Consider the following 17051-nt stretch of genomic DNA (forward strand, 5'->3'; position numbering starts at 1 on the left):
GAGGAAGCCTCTCCTTCACCTCCTCCGTGACTTCATGGATCTGAGACCTGAGCCCCGGGGCTGCCTGACTGTGAACAGAGAGCCTGGCGGAGCTGCCCGCTGGGAGGACCCCCAACCCCAACCCAAGCAACCCTGCAAACACCCAACCAACCCAACAAAACGCCCACCTGCACCTGAGCCAGCCTTGGGGCTCCAGCCGCCCAGCTGGAGCAGGTGAGACCTGCCCACGAGGGATGCGCCGGGACAGGACACCCTGCATCACCCCCAGTCAAGAGGACACAGAGACACTTAACAGGCAGCCACTAGCGCAACACAGATCTCCTTTGGCTCGCGATTCAAGTAAACTATTTTTTTTTAATTCCATCACAATTTGTGACACAATTAGAACTTTCAACACCGACCAGCTATTTCACCGTGCTGTGGAATTATTGCTCATCTCCTTGGGTGTAACAACGGCCTCGTTGTTAAATCAAAAGAAAGACTCCCTCTTCCAGAAACATACTGTGAGACACTTAGAGGTAAAATGAGGATCTGCTTCAAAATAACAGAGGAGGAGGGGGTGGAGACAGATGAAGCAGCCCCGGCCAGGAGTCGCCAGGCCACGGAAAGACGGTCACAGGGTGCTGTTCCTGTCTCCCTGCACTTCCACAGTGTGACTACGTCTGTAAAAAGTGCGAAACATTGGGCTTCTCTGGTGGTGCAGTGGTTAAGAATCCGCCTGCTAATGCAGGGGACCCAGGTTCGAGCCCTGGTCTGGTAAGATCCCACATGCCATGGAGCAACTAAGCCCGTGTGCCACCACTACTGAGGCTGCACTCTAGAGCCCGCGAGCCACAACTACTGAAGCCCGCGCGCCTAGAGCCCGTGCTCCGCAACGAGAAGCCACCACAATGAGAAGCCCATGCACCACAACAAAGAGTAGCCCCCACTCGCCACAACTTGAGAAAGCCCGCGTGTAGCAACAAAGACCCAACGTTGCCAATAAATTAATTAAATAAATTAAAATTTTTTTTTAACTGTGAAATATTCACAGCAAAGATGTAACAGGCAAACATGGGGGCCACTCGGGACAAAGGGAGAAGTGAGCCCGTCTCTCCAGGAGCTGCAGCACTTCCGGCTCTTATCCTGGGACGGGTCTGTGAAATGCAAGGGAGCAACTGCTGGGACTGAGAAGTGAGACCCTGGACACGAGAGGAGATCCAGATAGAAAACACGAGAAGCAAAACCTCTCTCATCCTGAACTTCAAGGCAGTGATCAGCGTGACCTCGGGGTACAGCTCCTGGCTCCATCCACTACACAGGGATGCGAACCAGGACCGCCCACTGGCGGCCCTCAGGTGTCTTCTCTGTGCTCAGCTCTTCGGGGGCGAGGGCTCTCCGGGAGCACATATGCGCTCGGCACCCGGCAGGGCCACGCAGGGCAGCGGAACCTGACACACACACGCCCGCTGGGGGTGGGGAGACGAGTTTGGGCAAGAACGTGGCGCAGCTACAATGCGCACGTTGCTGACGGGAGCACAGGGGGTGAGTCACCTCTAACACACGTTCACTGGTTGCGCCAACTAGTCTACTGCTCTCTACCGACCCAGAGCAGTGGAAACACCTGCCTGCAGGAAAGATACTCACAGCAGCTTTATTACAGAACCAACCCAAATGTCCGGCACAGGCAGGTGGACAAGCTGGGGTGGTTCGTGCCGTGGCAAGTTCCTTAACAATAAACAGAAATTAACCCCAGACACCCACTACACAGGCCCCCCAATAACTTTGCTGAGCGACAAACCAGAGCACATGCTCAAGGCCTCACGAGTGAGAACTGAGGATGGCACGGCTAGCGCCAACGACAGGACGGCAGGTGCCTGGAGGGGCTGCCTGGGGAGCGGGGGCACCGGCTGGAAGCGTCGTCGGTCTCACCCGGAACCATACGCCCAGAGTGGATGTGCTCATCACAGAAAACGTATGTCTCAATAATGTTGATTTTTAAAAGACCATAGATTGCAACCCACTGAATGAAACAGGAAACCACATCTACTGCTTTAAATGAATAGTCAAGGAGAAAAAGGAAAGCTCTTCTTTGGAGAATTCCAACCCATGAATATAAATGGAGCACAGACCCAGAAATCACCGAGGATGTTCAACTGGGGTGATAGCTTCTCCCCAGGCAGGGATGTCGACTACCAAAGAAAAATGGAACTTACTGGGACAAAATTACCGAGACTAACACAGAAAAGGACTAGAAAACGTGAACGGCGCCAAAACCAGCAAAAACACTGAATTAATCATTTTAGCTGTTCCCACCCAGAAAAGCCAGGCATGGGGTTTCACCTGTGTGTTGCCCAATTTAGAGAAAACGTCACGAATCTTCCACAAGGTCCTTGGGGACTCTTCCCGATCAACTTCGGGGAGGCTATGTCACCCTGATGCACATGCAGGGTGCTGCTGCATAAACAACACCCCGGGGGGTTCAGAGGAAAGGACCAGACCCAGACCCCTGGGCCTGCAGGGCCTTGTGTGCGATGGTCTGTGGAAACCAAGCTACAGGGATGGCAGTGACCACTGGAAGCCAGAGACCGAGCCAGGCCTACCTCCTTTCCTCCTCCGACGGGCAGGGGCTCGCGGCCCAGGGTGCTGGTACACGGCTGTGCTCAGCCCAGCGGCCACGGCTTCGATGGTCTCATCCAGCAGAGGAGACATGAGGTACCTCGGGACGTGCTGCACAGCACAGGACGGCGCTGGTCAGGGGGGCCGGAGCCGCCTCAGGCCCCTTGAGGGAGCCCCGAGGAGCCCCCTGAGCCCCCGGGAGGCTGGACGCCTCAGCCTGGCAGCAGCAGACATCAGGCAGGCTGCTGGGGGCTCCCCAAGGGCCCAGTGGGAAGTGGGGTCTGGGAAGGCCTCCCGAGGAGCAGGCCAGGCAAGGATGCAAAACAAGGAGGGCTTGCGGGCCTCAGAGTGGAGGGCGGAGGTGCCAGGAGGGACTGTGGGCATCTGTGGTGGGGTCCCGGGACCACGTTCCCCACGAAGTCCTCTCAGCTCCTCTCAGTTCAGTACTACGGCCTTGGCAGGTGTCAGCTGCAAGGCAGGGGACCCCCGGCAGCTTCCACGATGCACCCATGGGCCGGGCCACCGACCACTGGCCGGACCCGACCGTCCAGCACCCTCAGGGCCAGCTCTCCACTGCTGCAGCTGCCTCAGGCCCACTTGGCTTTGTTCCCTGCACGCGGCCAGGATGCGAGGCCACCAGCACCCACCTGGATCCTCCTGGCTGTGGAGATCCGGTTCCGGTTCACCGTCGCTCGGACCCTCTCGCTCTGCCGTGTCCTGGCGATGGCCCGGGTCCTCCCCGCGTGTGGCTGGAGCCGGCTGGTGGTGGGCACTACATCGGCCAAGAGCAGGGAGACCTCCTCCTCGCTCGCGGGACCTGCGTCTTGGAAGAAAACACCCTGGGCTGATGTGCACTCCGCTGAGCCCTGGCCCTGGTAGGAGGGCTCCGGGAAACGGGGCACAGTGGGTGTCTCCCTGGAGCTTGGGCCCCTAGACCCCCATCAGCCAACCCCCTGTCTCCAGCCCGTGCCCCGCCCAAGGAGTACAATCGAAAGCCACCCCTGCTGGAGAGCCAGACGCGATCTCCCCAGGACGAGGTGCCGGCCCCACAGGAAGGGTCCGGGCCACCTGAGGGGGGGCAGAGTGTTACCCGCAGCAGGGGCGGCCCCGGGGGCAGCACATTCTGGACAGAACCACTCGTCCACTGGCACCTCCTGGAGAGGGGGGTCCAAACACTCCATGTGGTACCTAGGAAACGAGACGGTGTCCCCAGCCTCACTGTCCCAGCCAAGCGAGCCCTATGACAGGCCTCCCAACAACACACCCTGCTGTGGATCTTGTGGCCCCCCAGGCCACGTGTGGAAGCCCTAACCCTGCATCGCGACGGCACCTGGAGACGGCCTGTGGGAGTGACGAAGGTTAAGTGAAGTCATGAGGGCGGGGCGCTGACCAGGGACACAGCGCCTCCTCCCCGACCGTGAGCTCTGCCGGGACTGACTTGGATGCCCCCACCCGAGGCCGCGGGGGAGGCCGCCTGCTCAGAGGCCTGTGCGCTTGGAGCTGCAGACACCTGTCTCCTCACTCTCCCACCGGCATTCTGAGTGGACGGACCCCCACCGCAGGCTTCTGGGCATCTCTGCCCTCCAAGGGGACCCTGATGGCCGCCAAACTCTCCCCGGGGGATGTACCATCTGGAGGGACAGAGCTAAGAGAGCGGCAGCTGGACCCTGACGGCGGCGGGGTGGCAGCCACCATCCTGGGAGGCCAGTCTCCGAGGAACTAACACCGTGCACGGCAGCGCCGCCCAACAGCGTCTGCTTTTCAGTTGCTTCTAACTAATCCTCAAGGGAAGCAGTTGGGGAGAAGCCACCGCTGGCATGGGCCGCCGGTGCCGGAACCCTCCAAACTCCATCTCAATGTCCCAGATGGCGCCGAGCCAGGTGGAAACCAGCGCTGAGCCCACACTCAACACCCGAGCCCAGGCTGCACTCAGCTTCGAAGCCGCGTGCTGCTCACAGCCCTGCCCTGCGTGAGGGTCCAAGACAGACCCACAGGGCGAAGCTTGCCCCGACCCCATGGTTGGACCTCACCCGAGCAGCCCGGGGACAGACGGCGGGAGGCCGCTCCTCCTGGGACGCGGCAGGCTAGCACCAAGGACCGGGGAGCACCCAGAACCCCAACTAGGTTTCAGCCTGAGAAGATCCTCCAGGATATGGTCTCAGAACAACATCCAAGAACTGAGTGGTAGCTTCTCACAGAGTGTCCCCAGGATCGAGCGTGGTTCAACCCTGTTCGCCACCAAGCCCCAGGGCCTGGGAGAGGAGGCTGGCGGCGGTGACAGGCACCCCACCCAGCTACTCTGCACCCACTAGTCCCTCCATGGAGGAGATGGCTGAGGGCTCAAACCCAGGAGAGCCCCATGATCGCCCAGCAGGACCGGCCTGCAGCGCTCACTTGAGCACAAGGATGACCTCCTCCCACCAGGAGAGCCACAGCCATGCGGCACAGAGAGGTCCTCCCTCGAGAATAAATACCGCTACATAAAACACAAATGGGGGAGCTCCCTGGTGGTCCAGTGGTTAGGACTTGGCAATTTCACTGCCAGGGTCTGGGTTCAATCCCTGGTCAGGGAACTAAGATCCCAAAAGCCACGGAGCATGGCCAAAAAAAAAACCAAGGCAAAACCTCCCACAAATAATCTGTACCTTGCTTCATGTAACAGTGAAAGAATCTGACGTATTCATGTATCTATAGACAGGCTTTTGATTTACTCATTTAAAAATGAGTAACAGGGCTTCCCTGGTGGCACAGTAGTTAAGAATCCGCCTGCCAATGCAGGGGACACGGGTTCGAGCCCTGGTCCAGGAAGATCCCACATGCCACAGAGCAACTAAGCCCGTGCGCCACAACTGCTGAGCCTGTGTTCTAGAGCCTCTGCTCCGCCACAAGAGAAGCCACCTCGGTGAGAAGCCCGCACACTGCAACGAAGAGTAGCCCCCACTCGCTGCAACTAGAGAAAACTCACACACAGCAACCAAGAGTAGCCCCTACTCGCCGCAACTAGAGAAAACTCACACACAGCAACGAAGACCCAACACAGCCAAAAATAAAAATAAATAAATTTATATTAAAAAAAATCAGTTGCATCTCCCATTATTAAAGAAAAATGAGTAACAGAGTGATCTTAGACTTGTAGACTTGTGACTTTAGTTGAAAGATTTAACTGTAAGAAAATTTAGCTAATGGCAAATATTACCAGTGAGGATATTCAGAAGCATACGAATCACTATATTTTTTTATCAGCTTTAATGTTTTAGGTCTATCACAATTTTTATGTACTTGCTTTATCTGTTAAATTCAAGCACATAAAAAAAAGTAAGTTTATAAATATACTTTACGACAAAAAATATTTTTGATGAAGTTGCAAAAATCCCCAAGAGTCACTGTTAAAACTACTAAAATTGGGGCTTCCCTGGTGGCGCAGTGGTTGAGAGTCTGCCTGCCAATGCAGGGGACACGGGTTCGTGCCCCGGTCTGGGAAGATCCCACATGCCGTGGAGCGGCTGGGCCCGTGAGCCATGGCCGCTGAGCCTGTGCGTCCGGAGCCTATGCTCCGCAACGGGAGAGGCCACAACAGTGACAGGCCCGTGTACCGCAAACAAACAAACAAACAAACAACAAACCTACTAAAATTGAAACAATTTTTTTTTTGGCCACACCATGCGGCATGTGGGATCTTAGATCCCTGACTAAGGATTGAACCTGACCCCCTGCATTGGAAATGTGGAGTCTTAACCACTGGACCACCAGGGAACTCCCTGAAACAGAACCTGATATAAAGAATTAACATAATCAAGCATTGTAGGCTCAGACAAGGCAATCCCGAGGAAGAAGTGAGCTGGAGGTATCACCCTCTGTGACTTCAGACTATGCTACAAAGCTACCGTAATCGAAACAGTACAATACTGGCTCAAAAACAGACATACAGAACAATGAAACAGAAAAGAGAGCCCAGAAATAAACCTACACTTACATGGTCAATTAATCTACAACAAACAAAGGAGGCGAGAATATACAATTGAAGAAAGACAGTTTCTCCAATAAGTGGTGCTGGGAAAGCTGGACAGCTTCATGTAAAAGAATGAAATTAGGACAATTTCTCACAGTATATACAACAATAAACTCAAAATGGATTAAAGACCTAAACGTAAGACTGGAAACTATAAAACTCCTAAAAGAAAACAATAACAGAACACTCTTTGACATAAATCACAGCAATATTTTTGGGGATCTGTCTCGCAAAGCAAAGGAAATAAAAGCAAAAATAAACAAATGGGACTTAATTAAACTTTAAATCTTAACTTTTGCACAGCAAAGGAAACACTGACAAAACGAAAAGACTTCCTGAATGGAAGAAAATATTTGCAAATTACATGACCTACAAGGGATCAACATCCAAAATATATAAACAGCTCATACAACTGAATATCAAAAAAAGTGATTAAAACACGGGCAGAAGACAGCAGACATTTTTCCAAAGAAGACATACAGATGGCCAAAAGGCACATGAAAAGATGTTCAACACTGCTAATCATCAGAGAAATGCAAATCAAAACCACAATGAGACAACATGTCACACCTGTCTGAATGGCTTTCATCAAAAAGACCACAAGTAACAAATGTTGGCAAGGATGTGCAGAAAAGGAAGCTCTCTTGCACTGTTGGTGGGACTGTAAATTGGTGCAGCTGCCATGGAGAGCAGTATGGAGGTTCCTCAAGAAACTAAAAATAGAACTACCATATGATCCAGCACTTCCACTCCTGGGTACTTAACTAAAGAAAATGAAAACACTAATGCAAAAAGATACATGCACTCCAATGTTCACAGCAGCGTTATTCACAAAAGCCAAGATATGGAAGTAACCCAAGTGCCCATGAACAGACAAATGCATAAAGGAGATGTGGTGTACACAAACACACACCCTCAGCCATAAAAAAGACTGCAATTCTGCCATTTGCAAAAACACGAATGGACCTGGAGAGTGTTACGCTTAGTGAAATAAGTCAAAAGAGAAAAACAAATACTCTATGTCATCACTTATATGTGGAACGTAGAAATGAAACAAACCACCGTATATAATAAAACAGAAGCAGACTCAGATATAGAGAACAAAGTAGTGGTTAACAGTCAGTAGAGGGGAGTCGGGGAGCAAGACAGGGGTATGGGATTAAGAGATACAAGCTATTCTGTATATAATAAGGTACAAGGATACACTGCACAGCACAGAGAAGTAGAGCCAATATTTCATAGTAACTTTAAATAGAGCATAACTGATAAAAATTTTGAATCACTGTGTTGTACACTTGAAACTAATATAAGTCTATAAACCAACTATACCTCAATTAAAAAAATGCATGCTGTTCCACTCAATTTTGTTATGAACCTAAAATTGCTCTGAAAAATAAAATCTATTAAAAAAAAGAACTGTAGGCTCCATTTAAAAGCTTAAGGGGGGGGGCCTCCCTGGTGGCGCGGTGGTTGAGAGTCCGCCTGCCGATGCAGGGGATACGGGTTCGTGCCCCGGTCTGGGAGGATCCCATATGCCGCGGAGCGGCTGGGCCCGTGAGCCATGGCCGCTGAGCCTGCGCGTCCGGAGCCTGTGCTCCACAACGGGAGGGGCCACAACAGGGAGAGGCCCGCGTACCGCAAAAAGAAAAAAAAAAAAAAAAAAAAAAAAAGCTTAAGGGGGGAACTCCCTGGCGGTCCAGTGGTTAGGACTCGGTGCTTTCACTGCTGAGGGCCCGGGTTCAATCCCTGTTCAGGGAACTAAGATCCCACAAGCCACGCAGCAAGGAAACAAGGAGAAACAAGAAGGGATAAAAGTTTCAGGGAAAATCGAGGCTTTGTGAGTGGAAGCTCCAACAGCCTCATCCAGGGCTCCCCGGCGTCAAGGCCACTGGGAGGCACACAGGCTCGTCGGCACAGGGAACCCAGGCCAAGAAGGCACGGCTGGTGACGAGGGCCAGGCCAGGCCAAGGGGTGTGGCGGCCAGTGCCAGGCCTCTCCTTCCCACCACGCATGGGCTCTCAGGCAGCATCCAGCTATCCCAGGCCCTTCCTTCTCAGGCCCCGAGCAGCCGCCATCACTGGGGAAAAGGGCGCAGTCTGCGTGTGAGCAGCATTCTGAATGCTGCCACCCCCGCGGCCCCATGTCCCCACTCAGTCATGGAGGGTGACAGCAAGAGCCGTGAGCTGGACACACGGGTCTGCAAGACACCCAAGGCTCCGCTTCTGCCCTCCAGCTCCAGACTGACAACAGGCTACAGGGGACCCGCTCAGACACGGCCAACTTCCGGGACTCCAAAGGGGCAAGGAGCACCAAGGTGAGGCAACCGTGTCACTGAACACGGATGCAGGCCGAGACTGGCGAGAAAGGAGGGAGGAACACATTCTCAGCTGCATGAGCCCCGAGGGTGGGGCTCGGAGGCAGGTGGGAGACGCTGTCAGGCCCGGGGAGGGTGACCTGCTGTCTCAGTGCAGGGAGATGGCAGGTAGTGGGCCCTGGTGGGCAGCCCAGGCAGTGTCTGCACTGGGGCAAGCGCAGGCCCCACAGGTGCCCGTCCTCCAGGGCTTGTGCTGCTCCAGGACAAGGAAAGGGCCTGACGAGAAGCAGGGGACTCAATGGTTTGAGGAATGACAATGAAAGGGGATCCACGGACACGGGGGTGGCTGGCAGCATGGCTGGAAGCGCGTCCCACTGTCCTGCCGTGTGAGGCTGCCCCAGCCCCTGGCCTCGCACAAAGGGTGGGTCCTGCTCGTGTCCACCCCTGGCCCAGCCAGCCCACACCCCCATTTCTTGCCTCTCCCCCTCGTCCTGAGATACTAGGTACATCTCTGCAAGCGGCCTCAGGATATCGTCTGGAAACAGGTGGAGGATATACAAAGCGATGGGGGCGGGGGGGACGAAGCACGCGGAGCCCAGGACGCAGGGGTGCAGACGGCCCTCGGCGGGCAGGTGGCGCCGAGCACGAATACAGCGGGGCAGGCCCCTCTAGCAGGTCAACAAGACCAGCTCTGAGCCGAGCTCAGGGCGCCCGACGGGAGGGGCTCACCCAGCGTCGCAGCCATCACAGAGCAGCAGACGGTCCTCCCGGTCGCTCCTGCCGCACACCCCACAGAAGGTCGGGTCTTCATCCTCATCCTCCCCAAGCCTGGCGCTCTCCACTGGGATCTGGGGACAGGAGAGCGTGCTCAGCACTTGGCAAGCGGGACCCAAATCCCGGAGCCGTTTATATCACGGTTTGCAGTGGACCCAGAGCAGATTCACACGGGCTCCATGGGCCCAGAGGTTCTGAATTAACACACACCAGTGACTTTTATGTTTTCTAACCGTCTCAGGGTAGTTAGCCCTAAGAAAAAAAATGATTCAACAGGGCTTCCCTGGTGGCACAGTGGTTGAGAGTCCGCCTGCCGATGCAGGGGACACGGGTTCGTGCCCCGGTCCGGGAAGATCCCACATGCCGCGGAGTGGCTGGGCCTGTGAGCCATGGCCGCTGAGCCTGCGCGCCCAGAGCCTGTGCTCTGCAACGGGTGAGGCCACAACAGTGAGAGGCCCGCGCAGCGCAAAAAAAAAAAAAAAAAAGATTCAACAGAAAAAGTCTGACCCACGGAAGGGCCCCAGAGAGGAGTGACAGGCGAGACAGCCAAACATGAGGGCTATGCTGCACGAACCACACGGGTGGAGAACAGAGAAGCGCCGGGCTCTCGTCCCCCGAGAACTGTCCCAGGACCAAGCAAAGACACAGAAACGTGACTGCCAAAGAATGACACTCAAACATGTGCTGCCCCATGACGATCACAGCTATTCCTCATCGCTGCTGCCAGCCCGAGCCACCTCCACAGGCTGCTTCGGTCTCCTGCGCACGAGTCCCACCGAGAAACAGCCTCTGCAGCTCACTTCCCCACGGTTGACACACTTGAGCCACACTCTCTGCCTTTGTCCCTGCACCAGCCAGGGACTCGGGACCCTCCCGCGGCCTCCTGGACTCTGTGCTGGCTCTGAGCCGCTCTCGGATCTCCTCCAACTGGACCTGCCGGCGTGTAAGTGGGCCCTCTGCCCACCTCCCCTTCCCACACAGGAGGCGCTCGGGGCCAAGGACTCAAGAGGCAGGCACTCAAGGAAACAGAGCTTGCCTGCGGGGAAACTGCCAGTGCTCCCCCAGAGACCTCCAGGCAGAAGAGCAAAGCGCCCTGAGCAGGCCACAGGAGGCTCCACCAGCAGGACGGGACGGGAGCTGCTGGCCCCGGCAAAGACTCCAGGAGAAGTCTGCTCCCCCAGAGCCGGAGTCCTCGCACATCCCTGGCTCCACAAATAAAAAGGCACATCTGCGGCTATAAGACTCGCTGAGAAGATGTAAGGCAAGTCTCTACGAGTCTTTTTTTCTTCTTTTTGGCCGAGCCATGTGGCTTGCAGGAACTTCCCCGACCAGGGACTGAACCCAGGCCATGGCAGTGAAAGCGAGGAAGCCTAACCACTAGACCACCAGGGAACTCCCTCAACGAGTCTTTCTAATGCTGCTCTTCAACAGAAGAAGACGTATGGAGGTCTCCCAGTCCCCAAACAGCAGGTGAGCAAAAGCACGCTTTTAAGAGCAAGGAAAACATCTTGTCCCCAGCCCTCATGCTCCTGCCATGCGCCTTCCAAAGTCTGGTCCCGAGAGAGCTGGCCCCCTCTCCCAGGTCTGGGGTCCACACCCTGACCTTCCCTGCCTGCTGTGGCTGCCGTGGCTCAAGAGGAGAGAAAGCTCGGAGATGCAGAAAAGGCGTGTGGGAGTGGAGAGGAGGAAGTCTGGGAAACCGCTCCCACGCAGAGCCCAGGCTGGCCGGGCACACGGCACCACCTCCAGCACCGGGTTTCACGTTCATGGCCGCAAAGGGCCTTTTAGTCGATTTCTAAAACACACGTAACCAATACTTCAGGAAAGCAACTTGCCTTTTGAAGGCATGTTTTCCCATGAGATGGGGACCAATGTAATACACAAAAGGGGGCGCCTACACTTACCTTCTTCAAGATTTTACCGCCAAATTGAGCTCGAATACAAATACATTTAAATATAGTTCGATCAACTGGACAGGAATTGGCATTCTGTAAGAAAGAAAAATCATACTGCAACCTTATAAAATCACTTTCGCTATTAATACCATCTGAAAATAATTTCATTTAGAAGTCAAGACTTCCTTTTACATTAAAAATCTAATTTACAGAATGCCTGCGTAGGCTAGGCCCTGTGCTAGGTGGCTGGGAATACAGCAGTGAAGAAAGACAGAAATCAAATCCCTGCCATGTGGAGCGGCTCTCTTGGAGGGCCAGTCAGTGCTAAGAAGACAAGAGGAGGGCAAGGGGTGGGCGGGACAGCTGGGTTACTGGCCAGCAAGCAGGGGGCGGAGGAGAAGAGGCTGGGTGCTTGAGGCGATGCTGTTACTGTCACCCTTGCTGGGTAAGGGCAGGCGCAGTGCGGCGAGACCTGCCGCCTTCCCGGGGTCCGAGTTGGTGAGGCTGGGAATAGAAAAGAAGCAGGCAGGGGCGCTGGTCCTCGAGGACGGTGAAAGGCACGGGGCTGCAGGCCACGCGTCCTTGGACTCATTACTTCTTTGAGGTTTTTCACAAAGTTCAGAAAGTAGGGAGGGGGCAGTGCTTCTAAAGCTCACCCTGCAACACTGCACCATCTGGTGAATCCCATGTGCTTTTATTGCTAATCACACGACTCAGGCTTTCCTGGGTCTATGAGATGACCCCTCCGCACGTGAGCACCGGCCAACTCGGCCTGAGCAGGCTGCCCCTGAGCCACTCAGGATTTCTGGTTCCCGAGGGGCACTGGCCCATAAACAACCCTCCTGAGCCAGCGCTCCACGAGCATATCACCCCACAGTGAGCTTCACCGACCACCCCGAAGGCCTAGAGCTCGAACGAAGCAGAGATCAAGCTCAGACGCCACCCGGGGCTCCAACTCCTGCTGTAGAGCAGAGACCCAGACCGTTGAGAGGCCGGCCACGGGCTGGGTCACACACACAGAGAGGACCGCCCGAAGGGAGGAAGTGCCCGAAGAGAAGCCACGCACCTTGGACCACTCCACGATGCAATCAAGGCAGAAGTAGTGGGCACAGTTCTCAGGTGTCCCCACAGCCTGGTCCCTGAAAGCATTAAGACAGATCGGGCAGCTCTCCGAATCATCGTCAGAGTTAAATGCACCGCTGGCTTCCAGTGCCCCCCGAGTAGCCACTGCTGCTGCTAACGTGTCCACATCGTCGCCGTCTACTTCGGAATCCTCGGAACCTTGACAAAGAGGCAATGTTACAAGTCCACAAACCGGAGTACAGGAGGCATGCAGGCCACAGCCGCACTCGGGTGAGCAGGGTGCCGAATCCCACACACGAGGGACAGACCCACTCCTGCAGCCTCACCAGGACAGATGTCACCGGGCATTTTAACCCGAAGTTGCTTCCAAGCTCAGGGGACACCAGCCCCACCCCCCCAACTTGGAGCCGAATCAGAACCCTCATGAGGCAGGTAGCCTCCAGGGGCCAGCCCGCCTCTCGGCTCAGCGCAGCGGCCTCCAGAGGGCACCACGTGCCATCAACACCCTTCTCAAAACAGTGTCAGTGAGCCACGGCCCTCAGGGAAGGCCTCTCCTACAGGTCTTTCGTTTTTCTTGCTTCGGGGATTAGAGAGCATAAATTCCTAACCCAGCAAGCTGGCCACAACAGTCTTGATCAATTTCTGAAAGCTTCTGAGGCTGGGGTTAGGCCAGCACAAAAGGAAGAAGACACTTTCAGTTCACCAAGGAAGAGTCAACATGTGCATTAGTTTTCTCTCCCCACTCAACTCCACTGAAATAACGCTACTTCACATGGACAGGAGAAGCAGGCTAGGGGTGTGGCAGGCAGGGTTCTTACACGCCCCCGAGACCCTGCTGTCGCAAGGCAGAGGGAAACTAGAACATAACCAAATGAGCTCTTTAAAAGCAGTTTTCTCTGGCTGGTTGTAGAGCGTTGCGGCCTATCCACTGAGGGGTGGCTCCCAGGAGCTGAGTAACGATGGCCTCCCCTGGCAGCCGGCCAGAGACAGGACTGGAGCCCCATGCCTGCAGGGATCTGAAATCTGCTGACACACCGTGACCTTGGGGAGCACCCTGAGCCTCAGATGGGAACGGCAGCCCTGTGACCCCTTGATGTCAGTCGGGTGAGACCCAAGCAGAGGACCGGCCACCAGTGTCTGGACTACAGACCCATGGAACCACCGAGACACTGAGCACGCGGTTCTCAGCCACTGTGTTCGTGCCAATCTGTTACAAACCAAGAGAAAACTAACAAAACTGGTGTCCACAAAATCTTGGAGACTGACTTTGCTCAGCTTCCTGCCTGGCTAAGGGCAAGGAAGCAGCAGCAGGCGGAGGTTGGAGGATCTGGTTCTTCCTCTGGAACTCCAGAAGGCTCAGGAACTGAAGGGAAGGCAGAGAGCTGGCCATCTGAGGGCCACCTGACCCCTCTGCAGTGTCCCACCCAAGGGGGACGCCTTTGAAGTGCCTGAGGGGCAGCGACCACCAACGGAGAGGCGGCTAAAGACACAGGCAGGTGCCAAGACCCTGGGCCACTCGCCTCCCCACCCCGTCTCAGGGGCTGCCGGACCAGGCCCCAACCAGATGAAGGACCAGGCCAAGGGAGGTGCAGACATGGGTGCCAGCCCGGCGTGGCAGCTGGCGGCACAGCAGGCCTGGGAACCCAGCGCAGGTGAGGGCACGGCTCACACGAGGAGGGCAGGACCACACTGGAAAGAGCTAGGAGCGAACCGAGATGAGGCCGAGCAGGGAGGGGCTGCGAGCTGAGCAGACCAGGACACGTGCTCACCGCCTGGAGAGCAGGCTAAGGCAGCAGGTCAGAGTCCCAAGTCCTCATGTTTCATTCTAAGACTTGAACAGATAATACGTATCTAAAGTTGAAAACTGAGCAAACAGCGACACAAGCAAGTGACTTTCAGGAATCAACACTAGCGCAGGAAAAGCAAAAAGATGAGTAGAAAGAGCTGCTGAGGGAAGGGGGGCGTGGCAGATACCAGGCCCGTAAGGATGCAGGTAACTCCCTTTGAAGACACTACCTCTGAGACCTCTTAAATTCTCACCAGCCACAGAGATGTGCTCCTTGCCTGTGAGTTTCACTGACTGGCGCGGAAAACTAGGGGTGTCCGGTGGAGTTTTACTGCCCATCAGCTATGGCCGTGGCCTCCAGGTGCCTGCCCGCCACTGGGCACCTCCTCATCACCCGCGGGCCTGCTGGGCACTGGGCTCTACACCAGCTGTCCCTGCACGGCACTCCCCACCAGCCCATGTCCCCCATTACCCAGCTAACCCTCCTATCCTTCAGATCACAGCTTAGATGTGTCTTTCTGGAAGCTTCTCCTCACCAGCCCAGGCCCACAGGGGCTGAGGCCTCCCCATTCCCAGTACGTCCCCGTAAACACACTCTTGGCATCTATCACCTGACTTAACTGCTCCTTTACTCCGCTGTCTCTGCTGCTAGGCAGTTAGCCTGGGCAGAGAGCCCCGGCTGGGCTCCTGCCCACCCTCCAGCCTGCAGCCCCCGTCCTCTGGCCTCCAGTAGAGGCTCAAACCTCTGCTCGAGAGATGAAGTGACAAAGACCTGATGTCCTCTGCCTCCAGCCCGGTCAAGGCCACATGCCTGTGCCCAAGCCCCAAGCCCATCTGCAGAAACAAGCGAAGAGCCACAACGTGACCTACAAACTCAGCACAGAACTTCACGTGCCTGCACAGAAGTCAAAATCTAACTCTGGAAGAATATGTCACCAACACACGCGCGGCAGCAAACTCACACTGATGTGCTGTGTCAGTGCTCTTCCTTCACAAGCACTGTCCCACACATGAGGGGTTACCTTTCTGGAACATTCTAACATTCAAAAACACAGGAGTCCAAGGACTGCAATAAAAAGACTAGGCAGATGCTTCAGGACCACACACGTCCTGAGTGGACGGCTGTTGTCAGAAGGAAAAGAGCCGTAAGCCAAGCTTCCAAAGCCCGGAGCCACGTGGGGAGGGGGCTGAGCGCACCTCCCTCTGAGGGGCTGGCACAGGGCAGTGCAGCCTGGGGACCCCACAGGACACGTACCAGCCAGGGTGCCCGGGAAGGCCAGGGAAGGAGGTACCGTGAGGTCCTCAGGCGGCACTATCTCCCCTTGAAGCAAAGCTCCCCGCGCAGGAGTTCAGAGGCACAAACATCAAGCAATGTAAGCACCCTGGGAATTTCTTAATAAAGTCATTCCGTGCATCTACCAGTTCTCTCAGGGGCTCCATCAAGAGCGAGAGAAAGAGCCACAGGAGGCACCGCCATCCTGCCCAGGTGGTCCCTGGTCAGGTGGTCCTAGGTCCCGGCAAACCTCGGCTCATGCTACCCCTGCCCTGCAGCAGGGGCTGGGGGCCCGCTCTGCCCGCAGTCCAGTCCAGCTGCGTTCTCCCTGGCAACGCCCTTCGCACTGCTCCCTGTTCTCAGGCATTTTAACCTCCTGCCGCCACCAGGGAAGAGACCTATCCACTGTGCCATCAGCCCAACTACATCAAAGCAAGCCAGCTTCCCAGCTGAAGACGAGACCCACTGCAGGGGACTGCCAGACAAAGCTGCCATGCTAGGGAGTCTCACCCCCAGTGTTCACAGCCCCAGGTGGCCAGCGCGGTTAAGACAGCAACTTCAACAAGGCCATTTTATAACAGCAATCCCTGTCACGAGAGAGGGGACACGAGGGGCCGCTCGAACGTCAGCGTTCTCACCAGATCCGTCTTCCAGGTCCCCCTCCTCATCCTCGCCGTCACTGTGCTCACTGCACGCGTCATCCTCGGAGCCCCCACTGTGGGCATCGCTGCTTTCTTCTAGAAGGACAGGTAAACACAGGCCCGGGGGGCAGCGTCACGGTTGAGGCAGGTTGGAAGATGCACAGAGGTGTTCAGAGGACATCTGCCCACAGGGTGCCCAGCGCTGCCCCCAGGGATGGGGGGGGTGAGGCCGCATGGGGATGTGGGGAGGGAGAAGCAGCATCTTTTGCTCGATTTACATCTGTACTGATTGCATTAAAAATAAACACCAAACAACATGCCACTTGTGCACTTGAAGAGCAAAGCATGAACATTTGCTCCCCAGCTCCGTGTGGAAAGGCGGGAGGGCGGCTCACCAGCATCGCTGCTCAGGGCGGCAGGACGGAGTCTCGGGTGGCCATCAGGCCCCGGGCTTCGGTCCACAAGCTCGTCCAGGCTGTCGTCATCCATTGCTGGACATTGGAGTTCAGCTCTGAAAGAAACCAGGGGCAAGTAATTCCCCGCCGTCCCAAGCGTTACGTAAAGCTCCCTGCCGAGAGAGCGACAGTCACTCTCTACACGCCACATCCTGGTGACACGTGTCGACCCGTAGCACAGGAAATATAATACGCTCAAAACTGTGCATACAGGGCTTCCCTG

At 55.7% G+C, this 17051-nt stretch overlaps 2 protein-coding genes across 7 annotated transcripts in view; one reads left to right on the plus strand and one right to left on the minus strand.

The window, feature by feature from the left end:
• PHRF1 (PHD and ring finger domains 1) overlaps positions 1-17051 on the minus strand; it is a 28774-nt gene that overhangs the window by 7728 nt on the left and 3995 nt on the right. For 3 of the 6 annotated variants that reach the window (XM_081240152.1, XM_081240151.1, XM_081240156.1), the window contains exons 2-9: positions 16769-16884; positions 16371-16469; positions 12657-12871; positions 11600-11683; positions 9651-9769; positions 3689-3786; positions 3246-3421; positions 2583-2709 (exon numbers count right to left, since the gene is read on the minus strand). In XM_081240152.1, coding sequence (XP_081096278.1) covers positions 2583-2709; positions 3246-3421; positions 3689-3786; positions 9651-9769; positions 11600-11683; positions 12657-12871; positions 16371-16469; positions 16769-16884 — 1034 coding nt within the window. The remainder of the gene's footprint in view (positions 1-2582; positions 2710-3245; positions 3422-3688; positions 3787-9650; positions 9770-11599; positions 11684-12656; positions 12872-16370; positions 16470-16768; positions 16885-17051) is intronic. The other 3 variants (XM_081240153.1, XM_081240154.1, XM_081240155.1) reach the window with 3 other exon arrangements.
• Positions 238-17051, plus strand: part of RNH1 (ribonuclease/angiogenin inhibitor 1) — a 116701-nt gene continuing 99887 nt past the window's right edge. Inside the window, exon 1 of the mRNA XM_081240168.1 lies at positions 238-242. The gene's annotated coding sequence lies outside the window, so the exon portion shown is untranslated. The remainder of the gene's footprint in view (positions 243-17051) is intronic.

Source organism: Mesoplodon bidens (assembly GCF_964165515.1).
Source record: "Mesoplodon bidens genome assembly, chromosome: 7".
Taxonomy (NCBI): Eukaryota; Metazoa; Chordata; class Mammalia; order Artiodactyla; family Ziphiidae; genus Mesoplodon; species Mesoplodon bidens.